At 47.7% G+C, this 17,598-nt stretch overlaps 1 protein-coding gene across 6 annotated transcripts in view; it reads left to right on the top strand.

Moving 5' to 3' along the window:
- The first annotated feature begins 3 nt into the window (after positions 1–3).
- Positions 4–17,598, top strand: part of OSCP1 (organic solute carrier partner 1) — a 28,975-nt gene continuing 11,380 nt past the window's right edge. Inside the window, exons 1-6 of one of the 6 annotated variants that reach the window (XM_034649389.1) lie at positions 3,320–3,769; positions 7,134–7,213; positions 7,947–7,976; positions 11,986–12,140; positions 16,006–16,173; positions 16,699–16,779. In XM_034649389.1, coding sequence (XP_034505280.1) covers positions 12,009–12,140; positions 16,006–16,173; positions 16,699–16,779 — 381 coding nt within the window. In that variant the 5' untranslated portion in view covers positions 3,320–3,769; positions 7,134–7,213; positions 7,947–7,976; positions 11,986–12,008. Of the gene's footprint in view, positions 263–981; positions 3,770–7,133; positions 7,217–7,946; positions 7,977–11,985; positions 12,141–16,005; positions 16,174–16,698; positions 16,780–17,598 lie in introns of those variants that run through there. The other 5 variants (XM_034649385.1, XR_004622382.1, XM_034649382.1 and 2 more) reach the window with 5 other exon arrangements.

Raw genomic sequence — 17,598 nt, 5'->3', positions numbered from 1 at the left:
TGCCTAAAAGGATAATAGGAGAGAAGGTGGGGCTCTGTGTGGCCTGAGGAGGAGGAATTCATTCTTTCATTCAGCTCCGAGATCCCAGTCTTGTCGGAGGCAGAGCCTCTGCCCTCAGACACTAGAGGACACATTCTCACAACACACCTCACACACACTCACATAAACAGCACCCTGTGGTCCAGGTGACGTATCTGCAGAGGTGAGACTGAGCGCCCAGCTGCACAGAGGAAGCGTGGCTGGCTGGCTGCCTGGCTGCCAGGTGAGAAGGCCAGCTGTAAGAGCTGCCTTTGGTACTGGGCCCTGAAGGATGAGTGGAAGTTCACCGGGCGGAAATGGGGTGGGAAAGCATCCTGGGCAGAAGGCATTGCAAGTGCAAAGGCAAAGAAGTCAACAGATGCATGCCGTGTTCAAGGAGCAGTGGGAACAGGAAATAAAGCTTGACGGGTAACCTGAAGCTGGGCTGGGAGAGGCTTGATGTGTTGGCCACCCCCTAGGGAGCGGGGAGACAGTTACACTTTAAAACTGAAGGAGTGATGACAGCACCAGGTCTGTGTTTTAGATAGTTAAGCAGCAGCAGTGTAGAGGGTAGACGGGAGGTGGAGACACGAGAGCAATTTATTGGTTTGGGGTCAGGGGTACTGGTGCTCAGATTGAGAATCGATAAAAGCTACAATTCCTACCCTCAAGAAACTGCGCATATGCAAAACATTCCTGATAAATTCTGGGGAGTTATGGATACCCTTTTCCTGCAAAACTCACCCAGTCACACCAAGTGAAATGTCAAGGTCTTGCCGTCTGAGTATGCTTAACATGTTTGAAGAACCCAAGGAAGACAGTGTGTCTAAAACTGAGTGAACAAAGAGAAGAGTGGGGAAAGATGAAGTCAGAGGGGAAAGCAGACACCAGATAATACATGGTTTTCTGGGTGTGTTAGTCTGCTCAGGCTGCCATTAAAAACTAAACTGGCTTAAATCACAGAAACTTAACCTTCTGGAAGTTCTGGAGACTAGGAAGTCCAAGATCCAGGTGCCGGTCAATTTGGTTTCTGGTGAAGAATCTTCCTGGTTTGCAAATGGCTGCTTTCTATGTCCTCACATGCAAGGAGAGAAAAAAAGATCTCTTCCTCTTCTGGTAAGGGCACTAATCTCATCATGAGGACCCTACCTTCATGACCTCATCTAATTAATTACCTCCTAAAGGCCCCACCTCCAAATACCATCACACTGGGGCTTAGAGCTTCAGTATAAGAATTTGGGGAGGTATACAGACATTCAGTCCACAACAGTGGAGGAAAGACTTTGGACTTCATTCTGAGAAGGAAAGCCAAAACGGGGAAAGTGTATTAAAGTGACGTCCAAAGAACAGCTGGAAACAGATCTGGGACTACAGCGAGGCCTGAGGTAGAGACAGGCTTAGGGGTTAGGTTTAGATGGTGACTGAAGCCATGGGTGTGAGTAAAATTGCTCAGGGAGGGAGTATAAACAAAGGGCCATGTCAGGAAGGGAAGGATATCTCAGGAGCAGCTGAGGGTCCTGGGTGAGGGGAAGGGGGTAGAGTGAGGATAGAACAGAGCCTGGGGTCCTGCAAAATTAGAAGTGAGATGAGAGGCTAAGAACTGCAGACTGGCTGTTCAGATGTCACCTCCAGGAACAGTAGGTAAGGCCCTTTATGGAGCAGGACTTTGAGTGGACATAGCTACATGCAGATCCCGCACTGGGGGGCCAAGTGCTATCATTTAGGCGGACCAGTGGAGGTGAGAAAAGTGACACCATGGAGCAGGCCCTACAGGAAAGGCATCATTGTAAGTGCTACCTTAGGCATAATATCTCATCTCCTTAAAGCCACCTTCGTCACCCATCCACCTCATATTGGCATGGTTATCCTCATTTTACCGTGTAAGAACTGAAGCTCAGAGGTTAGGTAACTTATTGAAGTTCACACAGCTGCTTAGAGACAGGCCTAGAATCAAGGCCCCATCCATTTTTACTCCAAGCCTGTGTTCTGCTCATTATACTACACTGCCTAGGGGCAAAAAATGACCTGAGATGCTATGGGAGGATTCTAGAGCATACTAAAATGCCTAGCATTTTAGAGCTGAATCCTAGCTGCAGTGGGTAGGGAGTGAAGATGTTAAGGAAATTCAGGTTGTGAATGTAGACCACTTAAAAACTTGGCTGGGAAGGAAAGGGGACCAGAGAAGGTGTGGGAACAACTTGAGCTTGCAAAGGTCAGAGCAAAACTTTGGTGGTAGGTGTGATTAGGAGGAAGAGGTGATGTCCCATTGAGGGGGCAAAGCTGATGAGGCAGATGAGTTCAGCTGGATTAGGGAGCAAGAAGGGAGCGCAGAAGGCATCTCTAAAAAGGTAGTTGGAGGGGGCCTGGGTGGCTCAGTCCGTTAAGCCGTTCAGCTCTCAATCTCAGCTCAGGTCTTGATTTCAGGGGTGTGAGTTCAGGCTCCATGTTGGCCTCCACACTGGACATGGAGCCTACGTTAAAAATAATAATAAATTAAATAGAAAGGTAGTTAGAGTCTGAGTGGAAAGTCCTGAATGCCATGTTGAGGCATTTAAACTGTGATCTGGCAAACAGCTGGGAGCCACAAAAGGGATGCCTCATATTGACCATGGCAACTGCTGAAATTTAGCCTAGCAATCAGTGCCAGTGTTGGAGAGAAAAGGGCAGTTGACACGGAAGAACATACTAATGCGGGCAGAAAAAGAAAGGAAGAGATAAATGTGAGAACGATTTTGGAGGAAAAAGCAGAAGTAGTGACTGATAATTGATAATAGGACCCAGGGAAACAGTTGGAAGCCAAGGGCCAGATTTCAAGCCTGAGCGGCTGGAGGGAAAGATGTTTCGTAGGTTTTAGGAGTATTGAAATTTCCGGAAATGGTTGCTCATCAAAGTAAAAATGTACAGCAGATAATAGGAAGGTGATGCTGGAGCTCAAGATGGGGATGAAGTACAGGGTCGACACCCTTAAAACAGAGAAGCAGGTGGGGGGCCTGCTCAACAACACGAAAGAGAGCTTCGGAGAAGCCCCAGCAGGCGTCCTCCGGGAACAGGACAGACAAGAAGAGGCCTGGTTTGCTTCACTCCAAGTAGCTTTTAGGAAGGAAACGCAAACTGAAGGACTTTCGGTCCGTCGCCATTCAAAAGCAAAGTCCGTTCTCATTTTGAGTGCTTTCGTGGCATTTTGCATATCTCATGGATTCCCCTCTGCACCCAAGAGAGGTGGGTCACGCCTCCACGTTCCGAGCGGGGGAAGGCCAGCCTCAAACACCTGCCCAGAGTCACACAGCTAGGAAAGGGCGGAGCCGCCCGGAAGTTCTGCTCGGGCTTAACTCGCTCCCAGGCGGGGTGGGGTGGAGGGGGTCGCGCGAATGCGCTGGGCCAGGCCCTCTCCCTGCCGTCCGCTCGGGAGGGAAAACCGCCTCGAGAACCACGGACCCACACAACCTACCGCGAGGGCGCTGCCGCCGGCCCAATCAGCGTCCGCTCCGGGTGCCTCCCAACAAACGGCCCGCTGATTGGCTTCTTCTGCCATCCGCCGCGCTGCCCTGGCAACCAGGCGACCGGACGCGGGGGCCGAGCATCCAGGCCTCTGGCTACCAGCCCCGTGGCCCTTCGCCTGCCCCGCCGGCATCCGACACCATGTCGGTGCGGACACTACCGCTGCTCTTCTTGAACTTGGGCGGGGAGATGCTTTACATCCTGGACCAGCGGCTGCGGGCCCAGAACATCCCGGGAGACAAGGCCCGCAAAGGTGAGAGGCACCCGGCCCCACAGCCAGCCCCACGCCCGGCAGCCCGTTCCCCTCACCGCCGCCGCGGCGCGCGCAGCCGGACCGCCACAGCCAGGCCCCCCTGCAGACTGACCAACACCCCTGCACCGCGCGCTCCTATAGCCAGGGACCTTTGACACAACGCCACAGCGCCATCTGCTCAGGGCCCCTCAGGAGTCAAATTCCCCCAAAAGATGTTTTTACAGCAGAAAGATTTAATACCCGCGCTGTTATTAGGGGACCTGACACACACACACCCATACCCTCATCCCCTCAAATTGGAGAGATGATTTCCCTATTTCTCTTGACAACCAGTCCCTCCCAAATGTGGGAGACCGAGCTGCCCACCACCTGGCCAAACATTCTTTGCTAGTCCAAGCATCCTCTCCCCCCACCCCCACCCCAACAGGTGCTGAGTCTCCCGTCCTCTGTGTGGTATCCTCCTTCATGAGCTGGAGGCCAGTCTTGCTCATTTCGGAAGCTAATTCTGGGTTCTGAAATAACGGATGAGTCTATGGCCATACCACCCTGAACGCACCCGATCTCGTCTGAAATAACAGATGAATAAGAAAAACATAAGAAAGTTATGTTATTCCCTTCACAGTTATTGGAAGAGAAGGCAGTTCTGGAAATAATTATATGAGAGTTTCTAAAATGCAAAATCTGTCACCCATATACATAATCTCCAGAGAAATGACCACCCAGAACTCTCTGCTACCATTTTCTTCATCTTTTCCTCCCTTCTCAACCAACAACGGCTTTCACCAGGTTTCCTGGGATTAAGTACAGACGAAAATATATATTTCAAGGTAGAGAAAGATAAATTGGTACAAAGGAAACTGACATGACCCCAGATTAAAAATCTACTCTCTCAGAGATCCGTGTGCTCAACTGATGTTAAACGTACATATTCAGATGTTAAGCATACATATTCAGATATTCACTACTGTGTCTGTGAGACTGAGTCCAAGTCCACGCACAAAGAGATTAAAAGAACTCCCTATCGCATACCCCCTCCCTTCATTCTGCACACTGCTGCCCATGAGCTTTCTAAAATGCAAATCTGTCCATACCCCCTGCTACTTAAAACCCTTTGTCAACTTTCACTGATGTTTGGATGGAGACGACGTCTTTGGCAGGACATTTCAGGGCCCCTGCTGACCTGATCTCTCTCCACCTCTGCAGTCCCACCTTCCACCACTGCCTACCTCCTACTTTGTATCTTAATACCAAGCTGCTTATAGGTCTACATTTAAAGCACGCTCATTCACATTTACCTGCTAATAATCCCCATTCTCCCCCAAAGCTCCCATTTCTATGCTAATGGTTCCTCTTCCATACTGCATTATTCAGCTTGAGAATCAGCTCCTTCAGGAAGCCTCCCCACATGGGGAAAGGGTCTGAGAATACTCCCATAGCACCCCATGCATGCCTCTGCCTATCTTATCACTGGCCAAGTTATACGGAAATGGTCTGTGGGTGTCTCCCCCACAGACCTGGGGGGGCACGTAATTATCTTCATCTTTGTACTCTAGCACGTAGCAGAGTGCCTAGACCAGAATGAACTGGTGTTCAGTCAATGTTTGTAGCCGATGATCTAAATTGGCTGTTTTATATGATGTCGCCATTTCTTCCTCAAGAGGGTTCTGTTTTCCTTGGCACATATGTTCTGTGATTGCATTTGGGCTAATGGCACAGTGAGCTGACAGGTAGCCCTTGCACTGGCGCTCTGCTTCTTGGAAAATGGCATAAATTAGCAATTAAGAGCATACTCTCTGCAGCCATACAGTTGGGTTCCAATTCCAACTTTGCCATTGAACTAGCTGTATGACCTTGGAGTGTAACTTATATAAGCCTGTTTCTTTTTTCTTTTTTTTTTTTTTAAAGATTTTTTATTTATTTGACAGAGATAGAGACAGCCAGCTAGAGGGAACACAAGCAGGGGGAGTGGGAGAGGAAGAAGCAGGCTCATAGCGGAAGAGCCTGATGTGGGGCTCGATCCCAGAATGCCGGGATCACGCCCTGAGCTGAAGGCAGACGCTTAACCGCTGTGCCACCCAGGTGCCCCTGCCTGTTTCTTTTTTCATAAAATGGGCATCATACATACTAACAGCAAAGTTGTCAGAATTGAATGAGATCATGTATTCAACATCAGGTATTGGCTTTCAAGAGGGGGTCTGGGCAAGACCCTGTGAATACAAAGGGACTGGTTTCCTTTGTTTTCAGGAGCTATAGTTCTTCTGGGTTTGCTAAATACAGCTTTAGGGAGTTTCAACCATTTTCAGTAATTCACATTCACACACTCATTCCTTCCTTCCACAGTTTAGGTGAGTGTCAGACATCATGTGGGATGCTGGATGGAGCCTGATCCAGCCCTTTCCTGCATTCACGGGAGGTAGGGCTTTGGATCATTCTCGTCCAGTAACTGCTTCTAAAACTGGGGGTCCTATCTTCCTAACAACAACAACATTTATTAAGCACTTACTGTCTACCAAGGACTTCTCTGAAGACCTTAATCCCCACAACTATACTATCATGTAGGTAGTATTATCCCCATTTTACAGATGGGGAAACTAAAGTTAATTTGCCTGGGGTTACATAGCCAGTAAGAGGAGTTAAGGTTTTGAACCCAGGTCATCAGGCTCCAGAGCTCATACTCTTAGCCAATATGTTCTTAACTGCTACACTATACTTCCATATGAGGGGGGATTCTATCAGAATCTTTGGGGGTTGGGAGAATGGGAGGTCAGGAAGAGAGGGAGAGCTCTGAAAAAACTGTCCAGTGGACCCACTGATTTTATAAGAGAAATGACACAAAGTAACTGGCTCAGGGGGGCTCATAGAAGACAGCGAGAAAACAGGGTGGAGGGTGGAGGGTGCAGGATTCAGAAAGCTGAGAAACACCCATCTGTCCCACCACTGAGCGCTGGTGTAGCTGCAGGAGCCACTGTGACAGCTGCTGGTGCACAGAGGCCTAGACAACACCAGACACAGTAAACGAGGCCCCGTTGATGCTGTGAATGGAAATCGTATTTCTTCTAGGTGTTTTCATTCTCTTGCACAACTAATTGGTCTCCTGGAGGCCCTGCCGCTCCCCAGGGCCAATGCAGATACTGCAGTTTTTCACCACAGTGGAGCCTCTAGTTTAGGATTCAACAGAAAGGAAGTGTTCTCGCCATGGGGCAACTTTTGAGTGTTGCATATGAATGTCGTTCTCCCCCCCCTCCCCGCCCCGTTTTAAGCAATACCAAGAATAATAAAAGCTGCCTTTGCCTCACTCCAGTCCTCTTTAAACTACTCATAAATAAGGCCCTATTACATTTTGTTTACATTCCTCATTTTACAGAAGGGGAAACTGAGACACACAGCCAGTAAGTGGTTTTTCCAGGACGAGCAGATCACAGTGAAGTACTGAGCAACCAAATGGTGGTGAGGTTCTGTTTTTATTTTTCTAGTTCCAATTTAGCAGGCAGCTCTGGATAGCCTTGGGCCTTCGTCCCACTCAAAATATAACTAAAGTGAAATTGGCATAAGCAAGTCATCTGGAAAAATAACAGAAAGAGGGGGCATCCTTTACCTTCCCCTGGATCCTCCGGAGTCCTGGGGCGGGGCGCGCGCAGCGCTCCAGCGACCTCTGCCGGAGCTGAGCATCATTGCCTGCAGGAGTGCGCGAACACTGGGCATGCTTCTGCCAGCTCCACTTTGTCAACAGCAGGGAGCCGCTGTCCCCTAGTGTATGTGAGCCCCTTGTGGCACCACCACCCCGGTCCTCCTGAGTCAGATGCTTAACTGACTGTGCCACCCAGGCGCCCTTGTAAAGCCTTCTTTTGAATGATGTGTATTCTCATAGCATTACAGAAAGTGACCTCTCGGGCCTTCCAAGATAAATCCCAGGGGAGCTAGTTCTGGGTTTCCTCTCCCATGAGGCCCCTCTCTGGAAGGTATAGTCTTTCCAGGGCTTTTTTGGAACTTGTTATTTACCCATCATCCTTTTCAAAGTTTCAAATGGAAGGCAGAGTATTGGCATTAGACATTAATGCAAACATGCAAAAATAAAGTTTCATAGACCAGATCATTGGAATTGGTATTTTTAAAGCCTCCTTGAAAAGAATGTTCTTGCTTCATGAACCGGTGTTTTCTTTTTATATGCTTCATGTAGATGAATGGACAGAGGTGGACAGAAAACGAGGTACGCTATCTCTGGGCTGCATGCGTTCAGTCTGCATCCACAGGCTCACTCGGTCCTTCATCACTGGGCTTACTGGGGGACCCCTCTAACTATGTCTAAGGAAGAACACAGGCATGAGTTTCTCTTTAGCCAAGAGACTGGTTGTACGTTGGAATCTCTTATTAAATAAATATAGCATGTAAGACGAAAAGCAAGCACACTTTGGCCAAAGGACCATGTGGCACCTGCGGTATTTGTCTCTTCATCTTGTCCAAGTTTTGCAGGGATTGCTGGGGCAGTAGCTACACTTCTAGGTCAGCTGTCCTATTTGGTAGTCCTTTAAAACAATTCTGTGACAGTATCGCGCAGCCAAAGAATTGTGCTTTGACACCAGTGCACCCCCCTGAGCCATTCTCCCCAGCACACAGAGCGCTCTACTGAGCAATGGAGGAAAATGGAAGCAGGTGGCTGCAGGGCTGCCAGACCTGTGGGCCGAAGCACGCCTGCACTATGGGCTTGTCGTGCCAAATCTTCAGTTTCCCCTTCACCCACAACTAGCAGCCAACCTGAAAAATGTGCCGATTCCTCAGAATAAATCCTTAGCCTTTCTTACCCTTAAATGTCGCAAGGACCTTCCATCACTTGACATTCGGGTGCAGTCGATGCATGTCCTCACCCATCGTCCTCAGTATTTTCAGTGCTCTCAGCATACCAGCTATGCTGAGGAGATGATGCATGTCACGTTTAAGAGCACGGGCATTGAGATCAAACACCCCATCCTAATTTCACTTCCACCACCAGCTGTGTGACCTTGGACTTTAACATCTCTAAGACTCAGTGTTCCTCCTTGATAGAATAAGGAGAATAATTCAGAGTTGTCTTGGGGTTTAAATGAGAGAATGCATGGAAAGTTCTAGCCCAGTGCCTGCAACATAGTAAGGATTCAAAAGTGGTAACCATCCAGAAGCTATAGCTTCTCCCTTTTACCCTGGGTTCTAAACTGCATGTTCCCAGTAAATAAATGTATAGCAGAGGTAGTTGGTAAAAACTCAGTTGCTTTCATCGAGAGAATTATTCATCGGGCCAGGCTCAAAGAAAAACCCAAATGAAGTGCTTGATAGAATTCTTTTGTCTTTTACCATTTCCTGTGAGCAGTTTTTGGCCCATCTCTTGATGCGGGGCAGAATTTCAGGCAAGAGACGTGGATTATGAAGACTGTGAGCGTACATAATTTAATCATTGGAATTTATTTTAACTTAGGCATTACAAAATAATGAGCAGAAACTGACTTCCTAATCAGAACCCAGGACGAGCAACCCGATCTGTTAAGAACTCAGTTACTAACACTCGTGATGCACCTGTGAAAAATTACCTCCTTGCCCGCCCTTAGTCTCTGCCCCACCCCCAACCTGGCTTCTAGTGCGTTCCTGCCTCATGAAAGCTCATGTGAGTGCCAAAAACTAACACCAAAACCGACCGACAGGTCTGCTTAAACCCATTTCTCAGGTTTAACTTAGATACCACGTGGGCTGCTTCCCTAGGACAGGGATAGCTGCCAGTTCCACTTTGTGCCCTGGTGTTTATCTCATGTCTGGTACAGATTTAGGCCCACCTCAACCAAGTGCTAGGTAAAGCACAGTGTGAGATGTAAACTTGTCAGTTTGTGCCCCCATATTCTTTCCAAAGACTTAAATTCAAGAGGCGGGAGCTCCGGGTACCAGGGCCCAATCATCAAACTGCCATTTCCTCTGTGGTTCAGTGCTCCGCCCACAGGGCAGGGCGTGCTGTACTCTTAACAACAGGTAAACTTTCTGGTAGTTAGGGTGCAAGGAGCCCTGATGATGTATATAGCCTATTCACTTCCCAGGGGGAAAGGCTTCATTTTGCTTTTCACTTTGCCAGAGTGACTAACCATGCCCCTGCAATTTTCTTTCTTTTAGAACTGATGTATTTGGGTCTAAGCTATTTTCATTGATACTGCTAGGGACTCAAAGACCCTAGAGAAACAGCTCAGCACCCAGGCGAATGGCAGCTTCTGTAAGCATTGACATAATCGGGGCTGATGCGATCCTTCAACTGGAATTCTTCCCCTTGGGCACTCCTCTTTGCCCTGCATAAATCCGTGGAAAATTCTTCAAATTCTCTCAAGGGCTCATGTGTGGCTTTTCATTTGTACCTATTTCCTTGCAAATTCTGCATTTGATATAGGCTATGGTAAGAAAAAGGTAGAAAACCCAGTTTCTTGCAGGTCCTTGCTTGCTTAGGTCAAGGACAAAAGACCATTCATGAAGCAAACCCAGAGAAGTTCCTACGTCTGCAAGCTGTCCACACTGCAGAAATGTTAGCGTGCATTAAGGGCAAGCTGCAATGCGTTCAAATTGTCAGATGTGAGAGGTAGCCTGTGTTGGTAATGGATTTGGTTCTTCCTCACAAAGAGGATGGAGCCTCAAGTAAAGTCCAAGGTCAAGTGTGAGTTCAACACATCTGTAGGGAGTTAGTCATTTAGTTCTTTTGTGTCAAAATGTGGGGAATCCCCTCCCCCATCTCTGTAGCCCTTCCATATAAGATTTAAATACAACCAGCCCTCAGCTCCCCCTTGTCACCAAAAATGCTCTTTGAGATGCCTTTTTTTAAAGATTTTATTTATTTATTTATTTATTTATTTATTTATTTATTTATAAGTAGGCTGCACACCCCGCGTGGAGCCCAACACAGGGCTTGAACTCACAATCCTGAGATCAAGACCTGAGCTGAGATCAAGAGTCAAACGTTTAACCGACTAAGCCACCCAGGCGCCCCGAGAATTTATTTTTTTTAAGTAATCTCTACACCCAAAGTGGGGCTCAAACTCACAACCCCACGATCAAGAGTCGTGTGCTCTACAAACTGAGCCAGGCAGGCACCCTGATGCTGGCCTGGCCCCCAGGGTACTTCTATCAATTATTTAAAGTTGGACAGAGTGCCTGAAACCATGACCTGAATGAGCCACCTTGCCTTCTGTCTCTAAAATACACCGTCACAACCAATCACCTGGTGCAAGAGAAAGGGGCATTTGTATCTTTCAGGAATAATCACTCATGTTTAATAATTGATTTTGTATAATTATTGTAAGTCGTCAGTTTTCTTTCAGGTTTTAATTACTATGAATGTATATTCTCAGCATCCATATACTGTCACCCTTAGGCCAGGATATATCTGGCTTAATTCAGAATAATCTGTGTTCATACATACCTGTTCCTATTTCTTGTACCAGAGGGTTTTCCTAGCCTTCAACTAATATTATTTGAGTAGCACAAAATATCAACAAGAACAGGTGAGTGAAGAACTAGAATTATAGACACTTGAGTTTGCACATGCCTTAGGATTTTCATTCTCACCAGATGGAAATTTTCCATTTGAACAAAATATAAGACAAAATATAATATCAATATTATAGATCAAATGTAGAAATTAGGGCATTTTAAAATGGGGCTAATCTGAAGTACATGTCTTGTAGAAACATTAGAAATGTTTTCATCTCTAACCAGTGGGCAGGCTGGTCTATTTTCATAGAATGTTTTTTTCTTTGAAAAGAGTCAATTACCATTATTGGTCCCGTTTTTATGAAATTTAATTTTAAGTAAAAACGTTATAGATGAGCTAAACAAACCAAAAAAAAAAAATGCTGTTTCTCATTTTAAGGAAGAGCTATAATCTAAAACGTTCATAGGAATCTTTTTTAAAGAAACATCTCCCCTATCATCAAGTGAGATAACGTACATATCAAAATCGTTTATAAGCACTGAAGCACAACATATCTGTACATTGTCACATTTATGCTTGCTCCGAGACAGTCCCATAAAGCACTCTGGACCCTGCTTTCTATCGGGACACCTGCGTGGTTTCTCCTGAGGGAGCAGATCTCACAGCACATCAGCAACCCCACTCTGCATAGGCCCAGCTCCTGCATCCCATTCATATACAGAGAGCATTTCCTGCATAAAGCTTCCTCTGGCACCTTACTCAGCTGTATTCTCTCTTGTCTCTACAGTTCTGAATGACATCATCTCAACCATGTTCAATCGAAAGTTTATGGAGGAATTGTTCAAACCCCAAGAGCTCTACTCCAAGAAGGCCCTGAGGACTGTCTACGACCGCCTGGCTCATGCCTCCATTATGAGGCTGAACCAGGCCAGCATGGATAAGGTGAGCAGACAGCTGCTTCCATCCCGTCGGTTGCATTTCTTGTACCTTTGGTGCATGAGCACAGACTGGGTCAAATGGGATGATATACGCAGGGGTGCCTTGCCAAAAAAAGACACTTGTAAGTATCAGTTGTTGATATTGAGTTCCGGAGTTAGAAAGAACCCGAAGTCATCCATCCCGTCCCCTCTGATGTTAGTGTCATTCCACCTGCCCAAAGAGAGAGCTGGCATTCATGGCCATATTTAGGAACACACAGTTCAATCCAATGCAAGTGTCTAACCCTAAAAACTTTAATTCTGCTTCATTCTTAACAAATCTCAGCTCTGTAATGAGGAAACCGGGCATTTTTAAAGCAAATTCAAAACTGCTCAGTCTTTACTTAGAACATGAACATATTGGGGCACCTGGGCAGCTCAGTCGGTTGGGCGTCAGCCATCATCTCGGGTCATGATCCTGGGGTCCTGGGATCAAGCTCTGTGTCGTGTGGGGCTCCCTGCTCAGCAGGGAGTCTGCTTCTCCTTCTCCCTCTGCCCCTCCCCCTGGCTCATGCTCTCTCACACTCTCTCTCTTAAATGAATGGATAAAGTCTTAAAAAAAAAAAAAAAGGAACATATCTATTTCTTTGGGAAACGAATTATCTGATTTTTAAAATAATAATTCTAAATAAATAACGGCAGAGAATAGACAAACCTCCTATTCAAAAAACTCTCCAGTTCAGAATACAGATACCCCCTCCCTGTGTGGGGGCTATACTCAGTGACTTCCTTCCAAAGGGATGGTATGGAGAGGGAAGAGAACAGGTGATTTCTAGTGGAGAAATGACAAACACTAGAAGGTCAATGACAATGGTGATGAGTCATGTTGGTTGTATGCACCCTGGTGCAGTGTGATGCGGATAGCACTCTATCTCCGTGGTCTTCCTTCCAAAAACCGACACCCCATTCTGATTGTGAGAAAAACATAAGACAGATGGGGCGCCTGGGTGGCTTAGTCGGTTAAGTGTCTGCCTTTGGCTCAGGTCATGATCCCAGGGTCCTGGGATCGAGCCCTGCATCGGGCTCCCTGCTCATGAAGAGCCAGCTTCTCCCTCTTCCTCTGCTGCTCCCCATGCTTGTGCTCTCTCGCTATCTCTCTCTCTGTCTGTGTTTAATAAATAAATCTTTTTAAAAAAAATCAGACAGATAACATTTGGAGGTCATGTTACAAGTACCTGACCAGTACTCAAAACTCTCAAGGCCACCAAAAACAAGGACAGTTAGAGAAATCATCACAGCCAAGAGAGAGAGGCCTAAGGAGACCTGATGACTAAATGTAACGGGTCCTGAAACAGAAACAGGACATTAGGGGAAAACTAATGACATCTAAATAAAATACGGACCTCAGTTACTTTTAATAATAGCAATAATAATAACAATTTTAAGATAATTCATTTTTTAGTTCCTTCATTATGTGAATTTTTTTGAATCCTGAGGACTGATGGTAAGCGCCAACTGTACAAAATCCATGCTCACTTCCTGCAGGTACCTGGCAATCTCAGGGAGCCATCTCCCTTTAACTGTGCCCTTACCTCCTCTCACTTACTTCTGGAAAGCTACTTTATCTCCTTGAGCCTCCATTTTCTCATCTATAAAATGGGGATAATAGCTCTTTCATCAGTTTCAGGATTCAGTCAGAAAACATAACACACAGAGGCCTGGCACATAACTGATGTTCGATCAGTGGTGATCATCTCTACTCTGGTTGCTCTTCTCCTTCTGCCTTTAAGAAGGTTTAAGTTTCCATGGAGAAAGGGCACAGAATTTGGAATCAAAAAACCTGGATTCAAGTCTTAGCTCTACCAGTTACTAGCTGTAGACTCAATTTACTGAATAGCTCTGAACTTTCATTTCTTTATCTTCTACCTGGTTTCATCCTTTATTCCTCTCATGGTGTCCTAGCCACAACAGGAGCTCAACGTGTGATAATGATGGCAGAGAGTCCCAAGTCGATATCTTTAGTATTATACATTCCCCCCCACACACACACCCCAGGGTATTCCTGGGTACTTCCCTCTCTAAATGAAATGTTTATCTGCATGTTGGAGAAATGGAATCATCTAGAAAGTTCTAGCAAATGCCTTAGGATTTGAACGTCCTGAGTTCAAAGCTCACCCCGCCACTTATTACCAGCTACATGAAATTAAGCCAGTCTCTTCATTTTTGAGCTGGGACTAGCATCTTTGTCATAGAGTCCGTGTGAAGATTAAATGGGACCACAAAGGGGATGTGTGTGAGTGTCTTAGCACTACCCTCCATGGGTGTAGATTACGGTCTCCATCCTGCATCGGTCTCGCCCACAGCTTCTCTCCCAGACTGGTTCCTTCCACCTCCATCCCCCAGACTGCCCTGCCACTGGCAGTGTCAGCCTTCTCCAAGGCACTAGGTGGGAAACACTGTGGTCATTTCGGACAGCCCTCGTCTTCGGCCCCAAACCTACTCAGGCAGTCGCCGTATGTGACAGTTATTCCTTCGAAGAATCACACGCGCTTCTTTTCCTGGCTTTTTCCGTGCCCACCATCTTTAGTCCAGGCCTTACATCTGGATTATTCCAGCAAAGTTTCTTTCACTCTTGTCGTCACTAGATGTTATTGTGCACCTATCAGGAGCCAGGTACTAGCTCATCTCCCCACCTCCAGCCTCCCTTCCATCCCATCTCATCATTGCCAGATTCACTAATCTGGCTTAACGATCACTTCCATCACGGTAGCTCAGAGAACTTCAGGAGCTCCCCTAGGCCCTACCATGTCTAGTCTGAATTATTTTGCCTGTCTTTCTAAAATCTTCTAATATTCTAGCCTTGCCATATTTATCCAACTGTGCTTCCCACCGACCCCAACACGAACTGCCCTCTCTTATCAGGCTGTTCTCCTCATTCTCCCAGGAAAAGAGCACACTCGTTGCTGCCTCCAGACCCCCCTGTGCACCGTTCCCCTTACCTAGAACGCCTTTCCCCTCCCTCAGTCCGTGTGAACCTGTGACTGCAGCCTTCTGCTTCCACAAAACCTATCTTGACCACTTTGGTCCACAGCAGTGTCTCGCCTCCGATCATTCGCAGACGGTCAGACCACACATGGGCCTTGCCGATAGCTCATTAAGTATTGTTCATCATTTAAAATTGCTTTGACACGGTGGTAGGACTTCACACTTGCCTCCTGCACACACACTGTCTCCTTGACTCCTCTCAGCAGTTTAGCAATGACAGGAAATTAGGGAGTATTGTTTTAAGGTTTTATTTATTTATGTATTTATTTGAGAGAGAGAGAGAGAGAGAGAGCTCGAACTGGGAGAGGGAGAAGGGGAGAGAAGAATCTCCAGCAGATTCCACACTGAGCCTAGAGCCCGACACGGGGCTCGATTCCATGACTGTGAGATCATGACCTGAGGGGAAATCAAGAGTTGGCCACTCAACCAACTGAGCCACCCAGGCGCCCAGAGAATATTTTTTACACATGAGAGAATTCAGGCTCAGAGAGGCAAAGAGACGTGGCCAGGGCCATCCGCATGTCAGCCGTAGCTGCAGAGGGCTGGTTTTTGAACTTTCTCTCTCCGAGGCCAGCACCCAGTCCGGGACCCCATGGCTGCCGATACTGTTCCAAATGTGTTCCCTCAGCAGCACACATAAGCTGACCAGAAAGCCTGGTTTTCCCGGGAGTGCCCTTGTTTCTACCTGTTGTCCTGGCTTCATTATTCACATCATCCCCTTTTACACTCTTGGTTGGAGTGGTAACTGACATGGTCACCTGAGCTGTATGACATGGTTTTCAGTAAATTCTTGGCTGGCCGCTTGTGTGGAGGTGCTGACGTCTGCCTCTATTTATTTCATTCAGCTCTATGACCTGATGACTATGGCTTTCAAATACCAAGTACTGCTGTGTCCCCGCCCCAAGGATGTATTGCTGGTCACTTTCAATCATTTAGACGCCATCAAGGGTTTCATCCAAGACTCCCCAGCCATCCAGCATCAGGTGGAGGAGACTTTCCGGCAGCTGACTGAAGTAAGCGGGTCACCGGGTCATCACCTCTCAGCCCCGTTCTTATCCTCATTCCCCCGTGAAACACAGCCAGATTCTATGACAGACAGAACAGGATGAGGGATGACAAAGCCTGCCACTCTCCCGATAAATTCTAAAATCCTACAAGGATCCATTTTGGTCACATAATAGGCATTACCACCTTAGGCCCTCTCACTGTCGCCTTCCACATCGGGAAAGCAACGACCCAGAGCATGGCCTTTGTCCCCTGACTTCTCTGAAAGGGAGTTGGTGGTGGACGTTCGGCTAAATGTTGGGGAAGGGCCCCTGCAGGGGTGTGGGGAACAGGAGGGGTGACGTGTCCCCCTGCTCGGGTGTGGCATGATGGGGTCAGCCGTGCTGGCTGTCTGCTGCCCCCTCACCCCTGCAGCTGAGTCCCCTGCCTGCTCCTCTGGCTCCCGCCCCCGAGCGCCCAGCTAGCCCTGCCTGTCTGCACTTCTCACCTCGCTTCTGGAAGTGAAGCACTTCTCTCTGCTTTGCCTCTGGCAGGTATACGGAGGACTCCCTGCAGGCGAGTTCCAGCTGATTCGCCAGACCCTCCTCATCTTCTTCCAGGACCTGCACATCCGGGTGAGTGAACGGGCGGCCCCAGGAGCACCCTGCCACTGCCGTCCGAGGGAAACAGGGTGCCAGGTGGTCGGGCAGAAGAGGGCTAAGGTTGCCCAGTTAGTGATTCCTCCGTGGTTGGTTCCATGATGATAAATTTTCTGATAACAAATCTCAGCAGTTTTTAAATGGGCCAAGGAAGACTGATACTGCCACTCCTTCCCAGTTACTTTATGTGTTCCTTTAAAATATGATTTATTCTCTTCTCTGGAGGAAACGTGTTCTCAAGGCTACCAGCCTGATCTCCGTGATAAAGCTTTTTCTCAAACCATTAATATCCTTGACGTATCCAGTGTCTGATGCTGTCAGGAGGCTGCCCTCCCACCCCACGAAACTCACCTTTCCTGGACTCTCGCAGACCGTCCCAGCCTTGCCTTACCCCTCCCAGCTCTGTGCCCCTCACTCCTTCCTCCCTCTTTCCTTCACCTTCACCTAGGACTTCGGAGTCTCACCTACACCCTCCCCTTGCCCAGCCCTGCCACCTAGACCCCCACCTCCACCTGCTTGCTGAGCTCTCCATGACAAGGCGCCCAGTGCCTCCAGTGTAAGGTCTGCAGCGAAACTCCTCTCCAGAATTCCAGTCCTGCCCCCCTTCCAACTTCCCGATTTCTTTTGAGGGTCCCCCCACTTCTTCACTCAGCTCAGAAGCAGTGTCACCTTTGATTCCCCTTCTCTGATCTTCATCTCAAGTTCTACCAAGGCTGCCTTTTCAGGGTCCATGTCCTCTTTTCCCTTCCAGCTGCCCCTAGGCCGGCTCAGGCCCCCCTCTGCTTGTTGGCTGTT

This window comes from Ailuropoda melanoleuca, chromosome 2, assembly GCF_002007445.2.
Source record: "Ailuropoda melanoleuca isolate Jingjing chromosome 2, ASM200744v2, whole genome shotgun sequence".
Classification (NCBI taxonomy): Eukaryota; Metazoa; Chordata; class Mammalia; order Carnivora; family Ursidae; genus Ailuropoda; species Ailuropoda melanoleuca.
The sequence above is the reverse complement of the archived record's forward strand: the minus strand, read 5'-3'. Positions and strand labels throughout refer to the sequence as shown.